At 33.3% G+C, this 25,727-nt stretch overlaps 1 protein-coding gene across 1 annotated transcript; it reads left to right on the top strand.

Moving 5' to 3' along the window:
- The first annotated feature begins 24,482 nt into the window (after nucleotides 1–24,482).
- LOC140435978 (uncharacterized) lies at nucleotides 24,483–25,325 on the top strand. Its single transcript, XM_072524690.1, has one exon. The coding sequence runs from the start codon at nucleotides 24,483–24,485 to the stop codon at nucleotides 25,323–25,325; it is 843 nt and encodes a 280-aa protein (XP_072380791.1).
- The last annotated feature ends 402 nt before the right edge of the window (nucleotides 25,326–25,727 follow it).

Below are 25,727 nucleotides of genomic sequence, written 5' to 3'. Positions count from 1 at the left end.
TATGCCAGTAAAACCGTATACTCCTCTTGTATCGCACCACTCTTGGAAGTGCTTGTACGCTAACCGATACTTTATTCCGGACTTGGAGGGCCCCAAACGTGCTACTGCATCATTAGCCGCGGACTCAATTTCGTTTAGGTTTTCCATTTTCGCACTAAATTTGCGCTTGCGGTTGCAACAACAATAAGCTGTCTTTAATAATTGCAAACAACTGTCAAACAACTGTAACCAGGGAGACGCAAATCCCACCGACGACTTAATTATTTTAATTTCTAACATCTAGACGACTTTGATAGTTGTCACAGTTAATTTCGAGTAAAAATAGCGTATGAATTGTACTATTTATGGTTGAAAATTGCTACGTTTGAAGAAAAAATAGTATACTTTAATCGGCAAAGAAGCGACTTTTCTTGACTTGCCCTCTATTACGCGCCTCACTTCGTTCGGCGCGTAATATCGGGCGCGTCAAGAAAAGTCATGCTTCTCCGCCTCATAAAGTAATATAATATTATTTAGATAAAACATGGATAAATGTAAGGCATTCTGTAAAAAAATCTTGGCAAGATCCGTTTAAATATCATTCATATTGAAGGAGATAAAGGATTTGTTGATGGAGGCTTGCTAGATTTTATGTTAAATTCTACGAACGACTACCATGAAGAAATGACTGCTGATGTTCTTGAGGAATATTTCAGTTAAATGATAGATTTATTACCGACCGGGACAATGCAAGTTACTATTAAAGATTAAAGGAACCATTACCTAACACTAAATGAAGAAAGCAAGAAGTCTTGAATTGGCTAATAACCAAAGAAATAGTAGTGTTAACAGAAGGTTTACTCAAAAAAGAGTTATTGCACCTATGCAAGCAATATTCACCAAAATTTAAGAAGTATAGTGTATATCAAATAGCAAAAGAACAAGTAATTAAGTGTTGCGATTACCATCTTTTCAGTGTGAACTTAACCCCACAGAACCAATCTGGGCTCAAATGAAGAGATATGTGGCGAGAAATAATGCAACATTTAAACTAGTAAGTTTATATGATGAGTACCCGAAGTATATTTAGTATTAAATTATAAGAAAATGTCCTAAATCAATATTTAGTATTTTTTAAAAAATTAATGTGGGTCCGTAATATTGATATTTTAGTTTTTTTTTTATATTAAAGTAATTTTATGTTCTCCGTCACTGAGGCGTTCAATTATTGCTTAATCCCTTAGGGTTTGCTCATTTGCATTTTATGATGTATTGTATTTGAGGTTTATCGGAGTGGTCATATTACGTTTTTTCTGCATTGACCAACCCTGTATTTACATCTTTGCTATAAAATTTGTGCTATCGTCATTGTCAAATGTACTATAGTAGAAGCTTGGACTCAAAAGCGAACAATATAAAATACTGAAAGTTTTAAAATGTGTTATAAACCGATCGTACTTCAGCCAGTTGGCTCGTTGTACATCTTCCAATAAGTCATGATGCCTAGAGATGAGAGTATATGCAATAGAAAACAGAGAAAATATGCGCATTAAATGCACAAAATTGACGCAAAAATTTCCAATATTTTTAAAGAATATGCGTAATTTATGCCAATATCCAGGCATTAATTAATGTCTTAATAATAAATTTTGAAACAATAGGAATTCTAAGATTTCCTACATGGCGAAACTAAATTCAAATTTTTACCACTGTGCTTTCTAAAACTTGCAAAGCAGACAGATTGAAGAATTAGTCGGCAAGGGAATCTATAATTTGCATTCCACATGGACATAGGACAATAATTATTTTTATAATTATTGCCCTAAAGATGTTTAAATACGTATAAGCAGCTTGCAGGTGCCCTGCAATCGAAATTAAATCGTATACCGTCTTTCTGAATAAATTTTGCATTTAAAAACAAATTCATATAATAATATATAATAATCATCAATGTGTTTCTGCTAGTATTCAAAAAGTCGTATTTTTTATATAGATTAAAATTGCAGTAAGATTGAATTATTTATTTTAAAATATACAAAATAACAATATTTTAAGAAATGCAGTATCCATACCTACTTATAGTAGATAGGCAATTTCACAAACTAGTGTTATCGTTATTAAAATAATCGATAATAATTTGATTTTTAAAATTTGGAATTAAAATAGTATGCTTTGTATCTGTGTACATTTGTTTACAAATCGAAAAGCTTCTTTCAATATCAACAGAAGTTATTGCTGAATTTTTAAATTTCATTATGTTCAAAAGCAGTAGTTCAAGATCGGATCACCTTGACAAACTTTCGTAACTTTTTCCAAAATAGAAAATCCTGAATTTTCGTTTAAAACATATTGCATTTTATTTCCTTCAGATATATCTACGTTTCCCTTAACCATATGAAAAGATTTCTTAACATGATTAAAAAAATCGACTGATTTACAAAGAGTCAAATTTTGTTTTTTAAGTTTTTTTATGTCCTTTCTGGTCACTAACCAGAAATTTAAAATTTAAGCTTATTTGTGCTAGATTCTGAGGTAAATTAGGCAATTGAACAAGGCGTTTACATTCCTCTAGAGCTGCTGAAGTGGAATCTGTTCTGTAATAAAAAATTTTATTTCTTGAAAATACTCAGCATTTTTGACAATATTTATCAAATAATCGTGGTTGACGGTTTCAGTTCCTTTCCCTAAGGAAGCCTTTTTTATGCCTCTGAGCTAATTTCTACTTGTTTTCAGCAGTACTTCAGCCCTATTAGCACATTTTCGTTCAATGTACATTTTGAATTTGTTGTTGTTGTTTTTTGTTTGTGTTTATATGACTGCGGACACTAAATCCATTCGCCAATCTTACAATTTTTACTCATTTTTTTTTATTTTTTATTTTGAATTTAAATATACAAAAAATGTTCTCAAAATATAATAAAAAATTAATTTCATTCAAAATTTTGGTAAAAAAATTCAGACGTAAATTGGGTGTTGGTCTAAAATTTAATTTTGTTTGGACGTTCACCTCACAGGTTGCTAATTAAAATAACAAAATGCAAGAAATATCCTTGGAATCAAAATATGCAAAAACATTTTTCATTGTCATTATCCTTGTGAACAACAATCAGTATTCAAAAATAACATTAAATATGATGACTAATTCAATAAAAATGTTTCTTTTAAATACAACATAATATGTTTTTTATATTATAAATAGAATCTATATTATGTAGTTCTACAGGTTCTTGTTGATATTTAATATTTGCATATTTACACAAATATTAGTCCAATACGGTTTTGACTACATCTCGTTAATTACAGATACACAGGCATATACATGTACTTATTTGTCGTAAGAGATACGAAAAAAATTATTTAGGTTGAAACACACTCTAAAAATATTTTCAAGTATATACGGCCACCCACATTGACGGTTTGGATCCAACTTATCTTTTGTTTAATGGAAAACCCTGTATATTTTTACATTTTTGAACCCTTCTCGATGTTCCCGTTTTTTCAATGTGAGGTTTGGCAGTGTAATACGAAGCAATTGTTTGTTGCAATTAGTGTTTGGTTAAAAACATCACGAATAACTCACAAATTAATAGAAAATGCTTAATAACTAATAAACTATAATAAAATAACATTTCATTACAATAATAAATAATAAAATACAGGTTTCATTTAAGAAACTCAGAAAATACTCTTTCCGACTTTCGACCCACCCTGTGTCTCTGCTCCAACTTAAACCTAAATAATTTTTTCGTATCTCTTACTACAAATGAGTAATTGGACTTTTTCGCACCATGCCTTACCCTGTGTTTTCTTTCGTCTCATCATTACGTTTTACCATGTTCCTTTCATCCAACCTGAAATTCATTTGCTCATCTCTGGCAGTTAAAAAAATGGGCGAGAGCATGCGACACCCCACAAATAGTACAGTCCGCCGTGGCATATTTGCCTATACTATTTGTGAAAGTGCCAAAATTACCATATCCAGTCAGACACTGCATCAGAAAGTAGTCTACTTTCCTGAACTTACACTCCCACCACTGCCTTTAGATCGAGAATAAGCTTGTCTTTCCGCTATCATTCGCCTATTCCCTCTGCCACTCTATCAGTCTCTCTCTCTCTCTCTCCCTATCTCTCTTCCTCGTCTATATTGCCATCCATTCTCCTTGCATACACCCTCGCTCGCTCTTTGCACAAGACGATCAGTATCACCACTCCAATGACCTACAGAGCCTCATTTGAAGCCGTTCTGTGGGCGCTAGATACCCTAAAGAGCATACGCCTTTCCGAAGTCTCCATCAGCTTGGCATATCTCGTACAGTTCAGTGCACGACACCACCCTTTTTTGGCGCTGCCTAGGCCACCAATGTTCGGCATCAGCCATACCAACGACTCAAGACTTCAGTTCGCCTTCTCCACCGTCTTTTCCACCCCGAACCTCAATCTTTCCAACAGCCAGACTCTGAGATACTTTATCGATTTAACCGGTGCAACCTTCACCTCTTCCACTATAAAGAGAAGAGAGGATTTGTCCCGACTTTCTTTAAGAACTACCATATCACTTTCTGGGGTGCTAGCTGTAGATCGTTCTCTCTGATCCACCTACTAATACGACGTAGGGCTGTGTTATCCGCATTAGAAATGTCCATTTTCTTACTCGCCTTCGTAACTAGCGTGAGATCATCGGAATAAGCTATAAGAGTGCATCACCTTGGCATCTGTAGCCTCAACCCCCGTCGTATAGAACATTTCACAGGGTGGGACCTAGTATCGAACCGTGCGGAACAACCTGCGACAATCTGATCTATCAACCACGTGGACGTAATGTTTTCCCATGATGCCATGTTAAAGGCATTCTTGACGTCAAGCAGGAGGAGAGTCACCCATCTCTTTTTATTATGCGTGACTAAAGGGTAGACATCTATGGTAGACCTTTTAGCCCTAAAACGACATTGTCGGTTTCACAGCGATTGTTTTTCTTCCAGCTTCAAGGCCACCTTTCACAAGCTGTCCGTACAATTTAGGTACCGCACTAAGAAGGCAATTTGGCCGAAAGCGCACCTCTTCCTCGTCCCGTCCCGAGTAGGAAACTACTGTTGTTCAAGCAATTTGTTTAGTAATATCAGGAAAACCTGCGAGTATCTTAGTGCGGCGAGTCTTACTGTCTCTGGTATGACACTGTCTATGCCAGGTTCCTTTCGGATCTTCATCCGTCCAACAGTCTCATCGCCTTATAACTCAGTAAGGGGTTCTGCTTCTACGAAACCGGTAATTATTTCACGAATATCCTTCACCTGCGGAGAAAGCTCCCGTATCAAACGGAGTTTCTCCTTCTCAGGCAGGGGGTAGATTGTCTTTTCCCCCTTCAATTTGGTAAACAGAATTTTTAAGCCCTGTCCCCAGATATCCCTTTCGAGATCCTGAAGCAGGTTACTCCACCTCTCTCTTAGATCTTCTTATTACATTCCTGTATTTATTCTCATTCTCTCTTCCAAATATTCAGCTTGTATACACTCCCCTTCTTATTATAAAGCAATTTGTACTCCGTTGTTCAAACCACTCGTTCCACCAGTATGATAGTTTCCTTTCATATCTCTCATTTGATTTTACACAAACCAACTCCTGTGCCGCACTCAGCCCCTTAATTAGCAGCAACTCTTATAGCATCAGAAATAAAGTTCTGGCGACGATCGGCGGAAACATCTAAACTTAAAAGAGTAAAAAATATGTAATGGATATATAGAAATATATACAAATATATATATATATATATATATATATATATATATATATATATATATATATATATATATATATATACATAATATATATTTCTGCTTTGTATAATTTTCATTTAATTTAGTTCGAATTAATGTTTTGAAAATTAATTTATGTGTTGTGTATTGGAAATAAAAGGCTGGTTACATTACGGTGGTTGGGAAAGTACAAAGTAAATTCTGTACGTCATGACAACAAGCTATATGGTGTCAAGGAACTACTTTTTAACGATCTATCAAATTGTGTGACAGTTATCAGCAAAACCTTGAGATATATAAAAAAAATAACCTGTCAATAATGATAAACATACCAGCTATTTTGCCTTATCGCAACTACTATTTTAAAATAGTTATTTCAAATTTCAGGCAGAATCAAATTATACGATGTGCAGCAAATACCGTGATGATATTTACATTTTTGTGTGACAATATAGTGCAGTGGTTTTTGTGCTGGAGCGTATCGCTACATTAGCGATGCGCCCAGCTGTGAAAAGTGTAGTGTCATAATGAATCAGAACCTAAAGATACCAGAAGTGAGGTTGGAACCTCCTCCAGATGAGAACTTGTTATTGGTGCCGGCAACGGCTGGATCGTATCCATATCGAAGACACAGCTGGATCTGTAGGTAAGTCACATAGTTCCTATTGGTAGATCCTGATGATGCAATATGCAACAAATTAACAGTTTTTAATTGACCGGTCTTTAAATACCAGGTATTATTCTAATTATTTAAAATAAGGCCAATAAGGGAATACAGGCAACATTTTTGCAATTTATTTTTTAACAACACAAAATAGACAATTATTTAGTAAAACGACGAAGAGATTATCATTCGTTCGAAAGAAACAATACTTAAAAAATTCAAAACATACAGCATTTTTACATACATACGTTATACATACGTTATTGTTATTGCTTATATACCTAGAAATAATAATCAGAACCAAAAATTGTTCTGGATTTGCTTTTATGTGTAAAAAATGGAAAATTTAAATCAAATAAAATACATAAGAGTGCACACAGATGATTTTTAAAAGATACCAAACATCAATTCAGGATTCATTCTTACAACAAACGTTTTAAAATAGGGTCTAATTGTTTAAAAATGAAGAGTTTTACTTCTGTCATTTTCAGTAGAAGTTTTTCTTATTAACCCCCAAATATAGTTTTCCATTATGTTTATATACGTGCATACTGGCTTTGGTAATGTTTCTCAAATTGCATTATATCTTGATGAAAGCGTTCCCCTTGTTCTTCTGAATAAGCTCCCATTATCACCTTTAGAGCTCACCCTTACAGACGTTATATGTACATCTGATAATGGAGAAATTCATAATCATGCCAGTGATCAGCTTGTCACAATTTTCGTTTTTAAGGTTTCTAATAACACCATGAAGTACTGCCTTAAAATTGTTCCAGGTTCTTTTCTTCTCATTGCTAAGTAACTAAGGGAAAATATCACAATTTACTTATATTTTTTGTTTATTTGGGGACCTACAGAGATTCAATCTTTAATTTTTGCATCGAAAAAACATTCTTCAAATATTTGAAAACTTCAAATTCTTAATTAAAACTCATGATTAAAATTCTTTACAAATTGTTTAATAAGACCCAATTTAATAAGCAATGGCAGCACAGGCAAATGTTTTTGGTGGTAGTGAGCGGCATTATTTTTATTATCCCACAGGCAAAGACAACAGGAGTATTTAGTATATTCACCTTGCATTCCAGTCAAAAAACACAGCATCTTAAAGTTTTCAATAATTTCTTACTTCTATTCCATATATTTAATTACAGTTTTAGCATTTTAATACTGTCATTATTTTCTTTGAGATATACGGAAGGTGCCAGTGAAATAGATGGCAATTTGTTTCCGTTAGGTAGTACAAAAGCTTTTAAACTTTTTGTTGAGCTATCAATAACAAGGCGCCATTTAGTTTTATGAACAGAGTCCATCTTCCTTGTTAAAGAAACACGAACATTCTTCATAAAGATTTCTTTGATGGAATATTCGAATATCAGAATTGAGCACATTCCATTATTTTAACCGTACTGCTACTAACTCTGCTTTACTTTTTGGTAAACTTAAGTCTCTGATTAAGTCATTGGGATATACAGAGTTGATGAAGTATGGTATTTTTGGTTCAGATTCAAGAACGAATTCGAAATGTTGTATGGATATAGATAAACTCCGTGAAGGTTGCCTTGAGAGAGTAGTTGATTTTCCAACACAGGAGGAGCTGGTACAAGTATTTTTTCTGTATGGGGTGTTGGAGCGGATGTCGAAGGTTGATCAGGATAATATGTTTTTTTTTTAATTTTTACTTTTGAGTGGATTGACAATGCAAAAATAACAGACTATGTGATGATTACTGGGTTCGCTCCAAATTATGGACACTGCAATTAGATAAAGGTAACTCACTAACAGCCTCGGTGTACGGTAACACTGCTTAAGAAATGAATTTTGTAATTTAGGGTTTTGCAGCTTTATAATTTAATATACCAAATATTTTCAATAATTTTTTCGCAAATTCTTCCAGTTGTATGGTAAATGAATCTTAACTGATTTTAAATTCTTTCTGAATACCTTTCAGAAGGCCTACTATGAATCTCGTATTGATATGTTCCAACATCTCGGCGCTTGTTTCAGTCTATATAAACTCTTTGTTTGGTATAAAATAACACACTTTATCACTTTCATCTGTTAAAACTTCTGGTCGTTGCATATATATCTCTTTTTGTACTTCACAACAATAAAATGGTGTAGCGACATTATACTGTATCAAACTCAGATGTTCACTGGCAGATATACGTAGACCAGATCTTATAGAAGCAAATTTAGAAATTGAGCTAAAGACTTCATTAAAATCATGTTCTTTTTAGGATCTCTATCTACTAATATTTTAGCTGTAACTTGGTCAGTCGATTCAGCTGGATTATCTTTAACTTTTAAACCCATTTACTAGAAGTACTTGTTTCCTTTAAGTGAAGTCGTTAAAATCCTGATTTATTTTTCATTGAAACTTTTCGTTTTTCTCACCACCTATGTATTTATATGATCTACTATCTCTAATGGATCCATAAATGGTATTTGTTTATAAGTTCTTTTATATCTAATATACCAGCAGCAACCATCATATGAAAGTCTTCAAAGCTAGATATCTTGTGAATCTAGTTTATGTCATGTACATTGTTTCTTTGAGCAGTATTCGTTTTTAGGATTGGTAGATTGCTAGTCTTGCTAATCACCCTCCACATTTTATCCGGGCTTGGGACCGGCTGTGGTAACCGCAGAGCTACTCAACCCACCCCGCAATCACCCCAGGCAGTATTGGAGAACATCAAGAACCGGGTAAAAAATGGAAGAGTAGAATGGAACGATTATATTAGCCGATTGACAACAAATAGAGTAGTAAAGACTGCAAGAGACGGATCCCCAATAGGAAAACGATCAGTAGGAATACCATGAAAACGATGGAACGACAACTTACTGGAGGCACATTAAAAAACAGACAGAGTTATGTTTACATAAAAAGAAGAGGAAGAAAAAGTTCTTTTTTTCATTCTCTTAGTCTTCTAAGCTTTCTTTATCTACAGTATTTTCACAATTTTTTTATTGAAACTCATTATTATTTTCCTGATTTTTATCTTTCTCTAAATCATATATGGTAACCATCATTGTTGTAGTAACCTACCAAGATTTCTTGAACTACGTTTTTATTATTTTCTTTCTTTGATAAATTATAAGCGAAACATGCACATTCCTTTTATAGGTATTATGTAAAAGTAGGAAGCATAATTCAAGAAAAATTAACATGTATATGTATAAGTATTTGAGTCTCAAATAAAAAATTAATTTTTTGTAAAATTTATTGTTAAAAGATATTATTTATAACATATATAATATTATAATACATAAATATTTAAGTTGTTTATTATTGCATAAACTTTTCTACTAATAATAATCAGAGAACCCTTTATATTTGGCGCATTATTGTAATTTTTAAAGAAGTTGTTTTGAATTTCTTTATCAAAACTTGAACATCTAATCTTTAAAATGGTGCACTTTAAATTTCTTAATGTTTATAAAGAAAGCCCTGGTGAATTTTTGCAAAAAAGGGCTAACTCGGGTTCTAAGAGTCGTAGGACATTGTAGGTCGTAGAAGTTATTTTAAATGTTTATGAGCTTAAAATCACAGTACTGGTGTAAAGCTATTTTACAATATTTAGCATAAACTTTTTACTTAATTATTTTATTTGATAATATAAACCTTTCTCTTAAATTTAATGCTTTAAGAATTCATGTAGCCCCAATAGCTTATGCATAATAACGTTGTAGATAAAAGCTTTCTGAGATAAACAATTTCACTTTTGCAATAACTATTAAGTGAAACGTCTTGAAATTTTTATATCTAAACACTTGTGATATTGTCTCTATTCTCACAAGAAAGGCTATAGCGGGATAAGATGGTCAACATTGCACCATGCTCGATTCAATTTTAGGTCTGGCCATTCGAAAGGACATAATTAAAAACTCACATTTAGTAAAATTTTCGTCCCTAGGTGCCTCTGGAGGTTCGCTATGGAAAAAAACGTATTAAAAAAAAATAGTTGATTGTAGAGGGAGAGATACATGTGAAAATGTAAATTATTCATTTAGACACCGAATTTAGAAGTTATATAGCGAAAACTTAAAAACAACGCCGAAAAAACGGGGTTTTTGGTTTTTGGAGTATGCTGTAGGAAAAAATAATAGTTTTAATAGCTTATTTCGATTGTAAAGATAAGAATACATATAAAAATATGAAATATCATGAATTTATGTGTATGTTGTTGAGGTTATGAGTCAAAAACTTCAGAAAAATGCCAAAAAAGCAGTTTTTTCGATTTTTAAGCATTTTCCATGTTGAAAATCATAATAATACCTATGCCATTCGAAAGAACGGGAAAAACCCATAAAAACATTGTTTTAAAGTTGGCCAAAAATTTCCGACATAACCTAAAATATCACTGAAAATTTCAAATATTTTTCCTGGGCTCAATTTTCAAGCTAAGAATCTGAAAAAAATCTGGCAGTTTTGTATTATTAAAATACGATTTCATGAATTTTTTCAGATTTTTTGCAGCAATACAGCTTCCAAAAAATTTTTTTTTAATACGTTTTTCCCATAGCGAACCCCCAGAGGCACCAGGGACTTGAAAATTTAACTGAGTTGGTTTTTAATTATGTCCTTTCGAATGGCCAGACCCAAAACTGAATCGAGCATGGTGCAATTTTGACCATCTTATCCCGCTATAGCCTTTAAGTTTTTTGTGCAATTTTAGAAGCTATTTTTGTAATAATTCAGCAACAAATTCACAAAAATAACAAATTCTTATTTTAAAGAATTTTGTATCTTTTTCAGTAAAATTGTGTCACTTTTTCATATAATTTACTGGTCTTCTTCTTTAGTATTTAAAACCAAATATCGATCTTACATTGTTTATTATATTGTTTATAAGTAAAAAATTATTTTATTTTCCTAATTTGTTTATTACATATTGTTATTACCAAATTTATCAAAAACACAAATACGAAAGACAGTTTAGATTTAATTTTAATATAGATCACCACCACTCATCTATAAGTATTTCGTCCTTTTGGACTCCTCAGAGCGAAGTTGCGAAAAGCTCTGAATGAAGAAAAATCTTTCAGTCATATTAGCAATTATTTTAAAAATAATGTGCACCAGACGCTATAGCGACATATATTTGGACGAAGTTCTATTGGTTTATCAAAAGCAGTTGTTAAATACCTGTATCAAAGAGTGTCTTAAGAAAATCGTTACTTCCCTGGTCTATTAAGCAACATAAATTTATTTATAAATATGGCTTAACAGTAATCATGACAAAACCATTATATCACACCTAATAACAAAATGACACCCAGTAATTAAAAATGAGGACTCTGAAATGTTACGTGTATTCATTCCCCTTGCACGGAATAGAAACAGTGAGATTAAACGCTTATAGGATAAAGGCCCTTTGAAACATTTGAGATTTGCATGTACCGGAGCATAGTAAGTGTATCACTGACTGAACAAACCAACAATGCGGAAGTAATAGAGAGAACGACGACAGAGACACAAAAGACTATTAATCAATAGCATTAAAAACAAAACATTATTATCTAGTAATGATATGACTAAATGAAAGAAGATATCATGATTGCTTAATTTAACTGTATATTAGTTCATGCAAGGTAAAAAAACATCATTTTTGATAATCTGCAGAAGAAGGGACAATATTAAAATAAGTTGAAGAAGAACAACCGGAGTAGGAGTTTTTGGCAGGTGTTTTGTAATAGTATAAAAATATATTTTATTCGAAATATATAAGAGAGATTCCCATGAGATTTTTTTGCATAACCATTTTCATGAGATACCCCAAAATAATGTTCAAGAGGTTGCCCAGGCGAAAAGTTGTTCAATTTTTTTTAACAAATTGTGACAATCAATTTTTTTGACCCGCCAATTTTTTTTATTGTTTGGATCATTCTGAACAAAACAAATCTCTTGTAATTTTTCTGTAAACTTGATGGTTTTCAAAGTATAAATAATTTAAAACTGAGAAAAACGCAAAATTACGATTTTTAAGGCTCAAAAATATAACAACATTATTTTTGAATTTACCAAGGACCTAAATTCCAGTTTGTTCAATCATTTCCCGATAAGTATTTTGGGCCTATTTCATTATAAAACATTGTCTTTTAATCGTTAATGAAGAGCTTATGGTAGGACGGGCGCTCGGGTTGCGGCGTGTATAAGATCATGATCATCATTTTGGCTTTACAACCCTGTGTGGGTCCTAGCCTCCCCAAGAATTTTTCTCTAGTCGTCCCTATCCATCGCCTTCCTCCGACAAGCACGTATTTCCATATTTCTCATCTCTTCATCGATGTTATCTAGGACTCTTGTTCTGGGTCTTCCTCTTCTTATTTGACCAATAGGTCTATCAAGGAGCGTTTTTCTAGCTGGGTCGCTTTGCTCCATCCGCATTACATGGCCTACCCACCTCAGACGTCCTATCTTTATGTGTTTTACGATATCTGGTTCCTGGTATATCCTATAGAGTTCGAAGTTGTATCGTCTTCTCCAGACACCATTTTCATTTACCGCTCCATAGATGCGCCTTAGTATTTTTCTTTCGAAACATCCTAACATGTTTTCATTGCTTTTTGTTAAAGTCCAGGTTTCTGAACCATATGTTAGGACTGGGCGTATTATTGTTTTGTAGAGTTTTACTTTTGTATTTCTTGATATAACTGTAGATTTAAAAAGGAGATTAAGCCCAAAATAGTATCTATTAGCCGTGCAAATTCTGCGGTTTATCTCTGCGGTAGTGTCATTTTCAGTATTGACGAGCGTTCCCAGGTATACAAATTCGTTAACTGCTTCGATGACGTCATTTTCTATAACAAGTGGCCGTAGTGTTTGTGGTTGCGTACCTATTTTCATGTATTTTGTTTTATTGGTGTTTATTATTAAACCCATTTTTGTAGCCGTTTCCTTTAATGCGACGTACGCCTCTCGTGCTGCGTTTTCCGTTCTCAAAACAATATTGATATCATCTAGGGCCCAAATTTTTGCTGGTTTAAATTCTGATTGTACAAATGAGCGCTTGCCCAGCCGTACGCGCTTCATTGTCAATTAAAAAATAATGGTTTAATAGTTATTTTTGCAACAAAAGGTGTTATTATCTCTCGGGTCAAAAGCCGTCGGGCTGGATTATGTTTCTCACCGGGAGTTATCAATTTAACTCAATAATGCCCAAAATTAATTTTTTATCCAAACGAAATCAAAACTTCAAAATGAAAGAAAGAGAGGTTGTTTTGATAGTTGGAAATGTTGCGATCCCACCATAAGAAGTTCAGACATCCTACAATTTTACGTCCCTGATTAATTCGGTGTTTAATTTTGGTTTCTCCCAAGCCGTTTTTATCAATGAGTGCACCTAAATATTTAAATTTTTGCCACTTGTTTGATTTCCACGTCCTCGTCGATCAACACTTCAAACCTTGCATCTGAATTGATAACTAAATATTCTGTTTTCTTCATGCTGACTTGTAACCCTCATTTTACATATTCTCTGAATAGACTATCTCTACTACTCTAAATAGCTTCATCATAAATTCTAGATCATAAGAATCTTGAGCTAGGACGACTTGGTCATCCGCAAAGTTCAGGGAGAACAGTACATCATTTCCTGAAGGGATTCCCTTTCCCGGCAGTGGTTTTTCCAATTTTGGAGGGCTGCCTTAATATATAAATTAAACAGTAAGGATGACATACTGCATTCTTGTCTTAGTCCTTTAGTTACTTTTATTGGCTCTCTATTGGCTCGCTATTTTCGATTTTTAAGTAAGTAGTGTTATCCCTGTATACTTCTGTGATTATTCCTAAAAGGTATGGACTAATGCCGAGTTGTTGTAAAGCTTGCCACAATTTAAGTCTTGAAACTGTATTATACCTTTTCTAGCTCAGCCTTTTCTAGGTCGATGAAGACTAGATTTACTTCGGTACCAACCGCTATTCCTTGTTCTATTAATTGTTGGAGTATAAACAAGTTATCAGTGCAAGATCTACCAGGCGTAAATCCACTTTAGTCTTCGCTAATTAGATGTCCTACATCATCTTGTATTTTTCCATTTATTATCTTTCCAAACAATCTCCCGAAAGTAGGTAGGACACTTAATCCTCTGTAAACCTCGCAACATTTCCAAAAGGAACAAAAAAGAATAGGGCCAACCATGGTTGAATCAGTTCTTTGTTGTGGCTCTGAAGTATGGACAATTAATGCAGACCTGAAGAGAAGATTGTTGGCAGTTGAAATGGATTATTTGAGAAGAAGTGCTAAAATATCAAAGTTGGAAAGAAAGACTAACGAATATATAAGAAAGAAAGAAAGAAGAGGTTTAAAATGGTTTGGACACCTATTGAGAGTGCCTGACGAACGTTGGCCGCAAAAATTTCACAGATGGAAGCCCCCTGGAAGAAGAAAAGAGGTAGACCTCGACGCTCATGGAATAAAGGAATAAGAAGAGCGATATAATCGAGAGGTTTGGAGGAGCAGCATGCTTTGGACCGGGGGGATTGGCGGAGGAGAACGGGAATACGGCTGTCTCCAAATGTATTGTATTTACAAGTTGGATCCTGTAATATATATATATATATATATATATATATATATATATATATATATATATATATATCTATATATATATATCTATATATATATATATATATATATATATATATATATATATATATATATATATATATATATATATATGTTTTTAATAATACCGTTTAAAATTTACGTTTGTTTCTTTGTAACTGTCTTTTTTTGTCTTTTTGACGGATGATATATCATATGCTGAGCAATGAAGGACACAATATTTTATAAAACAATATTTATTTTAAAATTATTACAAAATGTGGCAATTTTGTGACAATATTTGGTACAATTTCCACATTTGCCGCACCTTCGTTTTTTTTTTTCAATTTTGTCCACCAAACCACATTATCCAAACGAATTTCGTCAGCAACATGTTTTGAAGATTTTGGACTTAGTCCACGTGGCGTTGGAATATCTGGAGCTGTCAGCAGGGCCTCTACAACTCGCCTGTAAAATTATAATAAAGAAATTTTCTCAATGTTGCGGTAAAGAAGCCACATGTTGACTATTGTCCCATTTAAGCAAAATCTAAATATCGTCCAATACCATATTATTGATGGAATTCGAATCCTATATAAAGCTCTTAGCTTATTGAATCAGTCTACACCACCCATTTCCTTGTTATACATTTGCACAACGTTTTGTTGAGGGACCGCTATAATTTTTTTTCTTTTCTGGACCATTTGTTAAAGTTTCCTATAGTAAATTTTTCTGGAGTTGAAATATTAGTTGTTATAGTAACTTTATTATTGTCATTACAGCGAACAAGAGTTAGCTACTGTTCTTCGCTATGTAGAGCGTGGGAAGTTCCACGAATTTGTTTTTTATCTATTTGGGCTCTTTCAAGCTTGTCTTTTCTAATTTTGCCGATACGTGTATCTTTTGATCATTTTGGTAAAGATGTAAAAAATTATCAATATACATAACAGAAGATTCTTGTGGTAAAAACCCTGTACACAGAGTTACCCTGTAATGTATCTCCACTTCCAGTATAGGGATGAAATTTTGCAAGGTAGCCTTTATTGTTTGCAACGCACCAGCATTTATATCCGTAACGGATGGGTCTTCCTCGAATAAACTACTTTATTGAATGAAGTCCATAATACGGCTCCATGGCTTCGTCCACTGAGAAACTTCCGTTCACTGGCTGGAGATGATGATGAAAACGTTCATTTAGATGGTCAATTGGAGGTTGAACTCTGAACGCTTTATTGGTTTGTTGGTACAACATATTGTATTATCCTTAAAGTGTAAAATCTATGAATCTGTTCAAATCTGTTTCGACTCATAGTATTACTAACTAGATGTGAGTGAGAGTTCCCTCAACATTCCCAATACATTCTCCTAGAAGGCAATGGGTGGTATCCAGAGAGAATAAGGATACCAAAGTATTTATATAAATCATCAAAGGACGAAGAGAAAGGGCAGGATTTTTGTGAAACGTACTTTGCCGTTTTTTTTACATAGGTAGTCCATAAATTTTTCATCAAAAAATAATTTAAACACATCGTTTGGCTTTAAATTTTGTTGTTTCTATTCATTTAGTATATGAGGTTCCATATTGTTTTTGAAAATATCATTTGTGGCTCCTTTTTCCAGTTTCAGAATCTTGTGAAATTTCTGCAATATCCCTTTTTCTTTTGTTACCTGATTCGTGAGTTTCAGTCACAGTTGTATTTGACAGCACTGTTTTCTCAATTGCTGTATTTTTTCGAGAAACAGCTGTAATATCCATGCTTTGACATAGTGTACCTCGGCCAATACTTTGAAAAGTGTAACTGAACTTGTCTTCCTCATCACTTCCGGCATCATTTCTGTCAGTTAATGCAACGTGAGTTGAACTTCCTTACATTGGTCAATTTCCTGAGCCAAAATATCGTCATTTTAAACTCTCATATATTTTTTTTTGTCCTTTTTTCTAAAACCGAATCAATATTGATTAGTTACCACGATTGCCCAGTGTATTATATATCATACTTAATCACCCTTTACCGACAAGCGGTTATAAATTTCTAATGTTATGATAAGCTACCTTCTAACATCTGCTGTGTAACTTATATTGGAAAACCAGCTATGTTTATTTTTTTCTGACTAGACTTGCTAGTAGATGGCGAAATATGTAGCAGTGTCTACATTCTTTCTAAATAACTTTTTGGATGAAAATTCTTATTTATAAAATTTCCTTTATAAAGTGTTGATTAATAAAAAAACCCTAAAACCCTATCGGCTTACATCACAGACGTTTTTGGAATAACTGTTCCATCATCAGTGCTATCCTAAAATAAGTATAACCACTTTTTTTATTTATTAAGCTATTTTAAGATAGCACTGATGATGGAATAGTTATTTCATCCAGAATAGGGGTTTTATTAATATACCTTTTATAATGGAAATTTTTTAAATAAAAATTTTTGTGATACATGGTGTACAGCCAACTACAGAAATTTAGTTTAGTTGTAAACTTTTCGGATATTCTATACCATAATGGAATTATCAACCAATGTCACACTAAAACCTTACCCTGTATATTTATTAATCTTATAAAATTCAGTTACAAGCCACGATGGCCATCAGGCAATCTATGACGTTAAATTTTGTTATTTGAGAATTTCTTATTTATGTTAAAACTTAGTCTATTATCTCCTTGTTTTTCTTTCCTGCTGTACAAAAATGTGTATTCTTTTTTAATAATTTCTCCTGCTTTTTTCCATACAACTTCTTGTATAGCAGCGATGTCTATTTTATAGTTGTTTCTTTATGTCAGGCCTTATTGTACCCATAATTCTTCATCTTGTTGATAAGTCCCTAATGAAAGTCTGCCCTATGCCTTGCTGACATATACTGTTAACTTCAGAACTTGTAGTTCGTATGAGTGTTTCTTATTTGGTTAATGACTCTCTCTGCGATTTTCGTAATAGATGTCAGTAAGCTTATCGATCGATCAATTTGTAGAATTCTGTAGTCTTTTCAGGTTTAGTTATCATAGTCACATGGACTTTTTTTCATCGGGATGGGAAGAATTTGAATTTTTGTATAGTGTTTACTAGTACTGAGAGCAATACTATGGCTTTCTTTGGTAAGGTCCTTCAAGACGATGTTTATTATTTCATCCGTCTCCGGTATTTTCGTTGTGAATGTTTTTCGAGAGAATCTCTTGACTTCTTGTAATGTTAGATCTCAATACTTTTCTAGAATGGATGGCAGAAACCTAATATCTTTTTTTATTTTATACTTAATTCAAGCCATAAATCTTACGAACGAATCCTTTTAAACTTTAACTATCTGCTAAAACTGTATATTTTTACATGTACGTAATACTTAACATAAGAACGTAATTTACTTTCAAATGAGAAATTATTAACTAACAAATTAATAATTTATAAATGAAGTAATTATGTTCATATTAATAATTTTTTTTGTAAACAACTAGACTCGAGCGCGTCTGAATTAATAAATCATAATAAGTATATCATAATAGTATGTAAAAAGGTAAATATACAAACGTTTATATTCTTATCGATATTGAGTGTAATGTAATCTTGCAAGAATACAGAGGAAATTGTATCAACATTTAATTTAATAAAATGTTTTTGAGTATTACCTAATTATTAACTATTACGTTTCATGGGAATAACCTGTAATTTTAATTAAAAATATTAACCTTAAAACAATGCATATGTACTAATTATGATAAATACTTGTATTTGACCGTCGGATCTCCGACGAAGTTCAACCACGATTTTATCCCTTTTTCCTTTGAGAATATTGGAAGATGAAATCAAGTAGAGTAAAATATGTAAAAACTGTAGAGTTTCCTGGGGCATTTGCGTGAAAATTGAATTTTCTTTTGTAAAGAAAATCGCTTGTGCTGAGACGATTTTATCCCTTATACCATTTTACGAATTGATAGATGAGTATTGATTCTATTTTTAAAAATTTTAGCTTAAGGGCTAATGATGCCCTAAGGGTGTTAATTATGACTTAAACATGTTATATTAATAGGTCAGTATCCGTAATTTTATCTTTTATGTCACTTGAAGAAAGTTTGTTAGTTTTTATGATAAGGAACTTACAAAAAAAGGCATAAACGCAGGTCGGGAAAAGGAAAAATTTTACCATGGATAAGATACGGCAATTTCTTAGCTTCGGTTCGCGGTTTTCTCCTCTATAAATCGAAGAGCAAAATATTAATAATGATAAAAATAGTCATTATTTTTAATGGCATAAGGGTTAGTAAGGGTTAAGTGTCACATGTAATATATGTGATATTCAAGCTAAAAATATTTTTTTCTTTTAATGTATCACTGTGTTTCGGACGAGTTTTTTAATAATACCCTTTTCTCCCTCATGATCTTTCAACATTACTTAAAAAACAATACTTGTATTTTGGTACTACTACGATTGTAACTGCAAAGAAAATATTTAAAAAATTCTCCAGCTCCATACTCCGTCAAATCTAAGGATGCTGTGGTGAAATTCCTCATTGACCATTGGAATATGCAAGCTGCTGCCAATTTTTTAGAAGATACAGCGACCTTGTTTCTTATAAAAAATGCTTCTGGTCTGTGGTGCACCAAGAAGGGGTTTTTTGGGTTGAAAAGGAAGTTAAAACTTTCCAGGTCATATAAAGTAAAAAATATATAAGTAAATAATAGTAAGACAATGTAACTTGTCTATCACCTTCAATACAACAAATCCAAAACGCTAATTTAATAATTAACTTACCACTTTAAATATGTAGAATACAATAATTATTGTATAAATACACAATAATTAATACACAATAATTAATAATATTTTTCATTATATTTAGATATAGATACCTAATATTAGGCTCATAATAAGAGTAGACAGAACGAATTTCTTGCTAGTAGCATGCGCCTACAGGACTGTATCTGCGGTGGCCTTGTAGTCTATCACGGGTTCTGTTTCTCTGTATGTGTTAGCAGTAGAAAGGAGACATCTGTATCAGAGAAGAGAGCTTTTGACAACAGCCATTAAAGATGGCAAGAAGAATGAAATAAGTGAAACAGTGGACCAAGCATCTGATCCCGAGCCTTAGTGACTGTGTAGATTGTCTGTTTTAGGGCGTATTTTCATAGGTTCAAAAAGACAGACACAGATAAATGCTGTTACTCACTGTTACTCACACATTGCTCGAGTGTAATAGATGTACAGAGGAGAGAAACAGAATGTATAGAGAAATAGGTACGTACACTGTGACTGTGAGAGAGATGATCGTGAAGGTGACGGGAAGTAAGGACGGATGAAATAGTGTATATTAGAGAACCATTTCTTTGATTTTGACAAACGTGCGCGGCGTTCGACTGACTGTGAGTTATGCGTCGCTCACTGTCCTAACAAACCGTAGCTTTAGATATAAAACCATGTATGAGAATATGAACATATAGTTCCAAAGAAGGATCCGTCTATAACCTTGAACAAAACTTGGTTTCTCTCAAGAATAGAGAAGGATCAGAGAAGTCGATCTTATTAAGCTAAATTAGTCAGTTAATAATCTATTGTTGATACCTTATTTATAGTTTAAACCGTTGATTGAATAATCCAAATCATTTGGATTATTCAATCAACGTTTAAACTAATATAGTCATAAAAGATTAAGATGTTATATTAATATTGAGAGTAAAATATGATTTTTACACTGATTTTTTCTCCTAAATATTTATTTATGTTTTATTAGATATTCCCTGTAGCTCAAAATTAAGACCAGAGTTGAATGTTTAATAATTGGGCTTGCTAAGAGCGTCAGCGAACGGTCTAGATTGATAAATAGAACCATTTAATAAAGATAAATCGACAGGGCTTGTGCTTTAGCCGTTGTCGTAGTCGGATACTGTTGATTATTTTGAGAGAATTTAAATTGGATGAACGCAAAACTTTGTATACATGGCGACTTTGTTATTCTCTTTATAAGATATTACTTACTTATATCAGAAATGTGTAAATTTTAAAAATGATGATAAGGATCAGCAAAAATAAGTTTTAAAGCTACTTCTTAAAGTTTTATATTAAAAATAACTTTCAACTTAAAAGTTTACGTGTTGTAAAATAGCAGCATATGAGCAAACTTTTTCGTATTAAAAGTCTCGTGTTACATTTTGCGATAGTGTATTTTTTAGATCGTAAAAGCGTTTAGTTATTTTATCAACTATTTATCCAATGTGACACACAGAAGAATATATTTGAATATGATCAAAATTCAGTAAATGTTAATCAATTCAACTGCATTATGGCTTCAGCAAGTTAAACTGGTTCCGATTTTAACATATCTACATCCTTCTTATTCTAATATATCTACGTAACATTTTAGATTCCTGTGGCAGCAGTAAATTTTCTTTAGTGAAAGCTACTTATACATGTTTAAGTTTTGACTGATTGGATTTAAGTTACCGAAAGTTTCTCACTAATTTTTTGTACTAAAATTTATTTCGATGGAATGAGTCAACTAGTATAATTGAGGTGTTGAGAACCAGAGCGGACCATCTTGTTGAAACATTAAATGGAGAAAACTGAGAATAACAAAAACTGGTATTTTAAAGAATCTTTTGTGGCTCACATAAAAGTGTTAAATTTTTTTAGTATGAAGCACTGGCAATAGTAGTGGGTATTTTGTACCGGATTGTCCAAGAAAATGTGTTTTTCTTGTAATTTACAAAAATAATGTGGGTTGATCCGCTTTGGTATTTAGAAAATCTTCCATGCATGTAGAATAGTCCTATTAAAAATAGACATAGCTATGGAATAACTTTATTGTTAGTTACGTAAAAATACAAAAGTATACAAATTTAGTCCAAATTACATGATAGATCAGTGGAATAAACTCGGTCAATTGCAACAGACCTTTTTTTTTGGCTGGAGTTATAACATTTCGGATATAAAATTGGTAATTTATTCTTCAAACGATCCTTTGGTATATTCCTTTTTTCAATATTAAATGTTTGAAGTTGATGAAGATCACTTACACCATATTTAAAATAAATAATACAAGGATCATCTTTTTTTAAACTAATGCTGTGAATTTTTAACCACTCGACTTTCGTTACATCCGCCGAGACTCCTATGTGTAGTATTTTTTTACAAATTAGCTGTTGAACAGAAATTTTCGGACCCCATTTCTATTACATGAAAAGGATTTCTTCTTCTCGCCGTGGAAATTACATTGATCCAATCTTTAGGATGAAAATGTTGGGGTGATATTTTTTATTTTTCTCGATTAGACCGAAGTCACGGTCACATGACATAAAGGAATGTCCACTAACTAAAAAGTTATGCTTTATTTCTTCAACTAGAAAGACATCCTATTGCACCATATGAGTACACCATAAAGCCATTTTAATATTTCTATTTTGACCACCGCAGCCATCGGAATACATGATTACTTTCTTGCTTCTAACACAATTTTTAATATTATAATGGATAAGACAGGAGCCGACTTCCTGAGCTCCTCTAGATGCAACGGATTCATTCCATACATACATCTTAACTTCTCCAGACTGTATATTGTGGACGCCCAGACAATACAGTCCAGACAATACAGCCCAGACAATACAGCCCAGACAATACAGCCTTTTATAATATGTTATTCCTGTCGATAACACTGGGGTGGGCAGTGTCTTCATCAAATCAAAGGCAAAAACAGTGGCGTCGTCCTTATCTGTTGTAAGTTTAGAATCTTGTACCATTGATTCTTTTAGCTCTTCTGCTTTTCTCAGGTGAAGCTCTTTTTCAATTTTTAGCTCTTTTTTTCTTTGCAAATTGTTTTCCTTGGTTTGTATTTGTCTTTCTAATAAATCGCACATTCTACAAGAATCAACAATCGGAGCATCAAAGTGTAAATCAAACTTTGTATTGAAAATGTTTCGAAATATGAACTCGGAAACAGGATCCTTTGTTGATTTCTTGTATTCATTAAAAATAATACGAATGTTTAAATCAGGAGATAAATATTTTCTTCCTGTTTTGTGTCGTGCATAGTGAGAAATATATGATGGTATTTTTTCAATAAAATCACAAACTGCTTTAACGGATGTCTTCTACGTTGGTCTGTTGGTGGAATTAGATTCTGTTTTTTCTTCAACGTTCGATAAAGTTTACCTTCGGTGACGTTCAGTAGGGGAGGTGGGCCTAAAGGCCGTGGCATATTATCGTGCACGTTGCGTTTCTAGCACAAGGCGTTTAGTTTCCGAAAAATATAATTTAGATAGTTTTAAATATGAACAACGCACACTGTCCGGAACAGCGTTTCATGCACTTAACGTTTCCGTTCAGTATATTCAAAAACAATATTTTACTGATGCCGACGGCTACGTAACGAGTCGTAACCGGTTGGTAAGGATAATGTGAATTAGATGTCCGTCGTTTTCCCCCAGTTGTTTATTTAGGTATTTGTTTGATTTTGATACAGAGTATTTAAAAAAATATTTTTCGAGGCTATTCTGTCATTTATGCATGTGTTTTTATTGCTTTGTGACAATTAATCACGGAAGTGATAAACAATTAGGACTTTTGTACTGAAGTGATACCTCTTCTTTTTAAAAATACTTTTTGGTTTGATATGTATGGCTTCGTTAAATGTAGTACTTTGTTTTTTAACTGAAGGTGAAATTAAATTTAAAACATATTTAAACTGAATCCTATTCATTCTAAAATAATTGGTAAACCTATTAATTATTATTAAATTCCTAATTGTTTATCACTTCCGTGATTAATTGTCACAAAGCAATAAAAACACATGCATAAATGACAAAATAGCCTCGAAAATTATTTTTTTAAACACCTGTATCAAAATCAAATAAAAACCTAAATAAACAACAAGGGGAAAACGACGGACATCTAATTAACATTATCCTTACAAACCGATTACGACTCGTTACGTAGCCGTCGGCATCAGTAAAATATTGTTTTCGAATATACTTAACGGAAACGTTAAGTGTCTGAAACGCTATGTTCCGGACAGTGTGCGTTGTTCATATTTAAAACCATTTAAATTATATTTTTCGGAAACGCTATGTGCTGGAAACGCAACGTGCACGATAATATGCCACGACCTTTAGACGGGATATGTAGGTAAAACGGGAAATGCTATTTTGGACAACACGGCAATGTCGCTAGTTTAGTTTTCCTACGGCTAAGTGTGACGCATACCGGTTATTGTTGATGTGTGTTGTCGTCGGTGCAATTTTGCAAGTAAAACGTAAGTATTATTTTTTTTATGATTTATGTAAAGGGTCGAGCTGATATTTATGATAACCTAACGAGTTCCTAGCATGTGCAAAACGCATGGTATTCAGTCGCGGCTGTGTTTACGCGAACTCGATAAGGTTAGGTTAGATTTCATGCATGAACTTCTGCTGCCAGTGTCACACAGTCCTTACGCGCTAAATTTAAAAGTGTGGCTGTAGAGTGTAGGTAAAACGGGATTCCCATGTGAAAATAAAATGGGATATCCCGTTTTACTTACATATATCTTTTATATATGATTTCATTTATTTCCAGATGCCTTCCAATTATAAAAGGAAATCTAACCGCAATTCGTGGTCCGAAGAGTCGATGACTAGAGCCCTGGAGTCTGTACGAGATGGTATTCATGGTTTTCTGAGTGCTGCGAAAACGTTTAATGTTCCCAAGTCAACACTAGAACGAAGATTTAAGGATACAAATCAAGTAGCAAAAGGAACCGCAAAGAAACTTGGCAGCAGGAAGTTAACATTCCCGGTGGAATTGGAACAAAAGTTAGTAGAATATGCAAAAAACATGGAAATGATGTTATATGGATTAACAACAAGAAGTATTCGTAGTCTTGCATTACAATTGGCTGAAATTAATAATATCGAACATCATTTCAACAAGAGCACCAAACTAGCTGGATGGCACTGGTTACGTTCGTTTTTGCAGCGACATAAGCTCTCTTTGCGATTGCCAGAAGCTACTTCTGCAGCTAGGGCTCGAGGCTTCAACAAACAAGCAATAACAATTTTTTTTGATATTTTGGAGCCCCTTCAAGATAAGATGAAGTTTACTCTAAATCAAATTTTCAATGTGGACGAAACGGGGATCACAACAGTGCAAGGGCATCCATCAAAGGTAGTGGCCTTGAGAGGTAGAAAACAAGTGGGTACACTCACATCAGCAGAGCGTGGTGAGTTATCAAATGCAGTGATCTGCATGAGCGCTAGTGGAATATTCATCCCACCGATGATTATTTTTCCCAGGGTAAATATGCAGCAGCACTTTATGCATGGCGTTCCACCAGGAACTTTGGAGGTAACACATAAATCTGGCTGGATGCAGATTGATCTATTCACTAAATGCTTTGATCACTTCCTCATCCACACTTAAGCCTCTAAAGACAATTCAGCATTAGTTATACTCGATATACACAAAACCCACACTTAAAATATTGCCGCTATAGAAAAAGAGCAAGGGAGAATGGTGTGACAATTTTATGTTTACCTCCACACTGCAGTCACCGTATGCAGCCGCTCGATGTTTCGTTTATGACACCGCTAAGTACCTTTTATACTGCACAAGTGGAAGTTTGGCTGAAGCAAAATCCAGCAAGTGTTGAACTCTACCTCAAATTGGTTCATTATTTGGCCATGCTTATCTACAAGCTTCAACACCGTTGAACGCCATAAATGGGTTCAAGAAGACCGGAATTTATCCATTAGACCATACTGTCTTCACACATGACATGTTTGCAGCTTCTCTGCCTACAGAGAGACTATTAACTGAGCCTAA

Source organism: Diabrotica undecimpunctata, chromosome 3 (genome assembly GCF_040954645.1).
Source record: "Diabrotica undecimpunctata isolate CICGRU chromosome 3, icDiaUnde3, whole genome shotgun sequence".
Taxonomy (NCBI): domain Eukaryota; kingdom Metazoa; phylum Arthropoda; class Insecta; order Coleoptera; family Chrysomelidae; genus Diabrotica; species Diabrotica undecimpunctata.
Note: the sequence above shows the minus strand (reverse complement) of the source record. Positions and strands in the feature narration are given on the sequence as shown.

Bases quoted from the DNA above. Each gene is read 5' to 3' on its own strand.
- LOC140435978 (XM_072524690.1), top strand. From the start codon at position 24,483: ATGCCTTCCAATTATAAAAGGAAATCTAACCGCAATTCGTGGTCCGAA.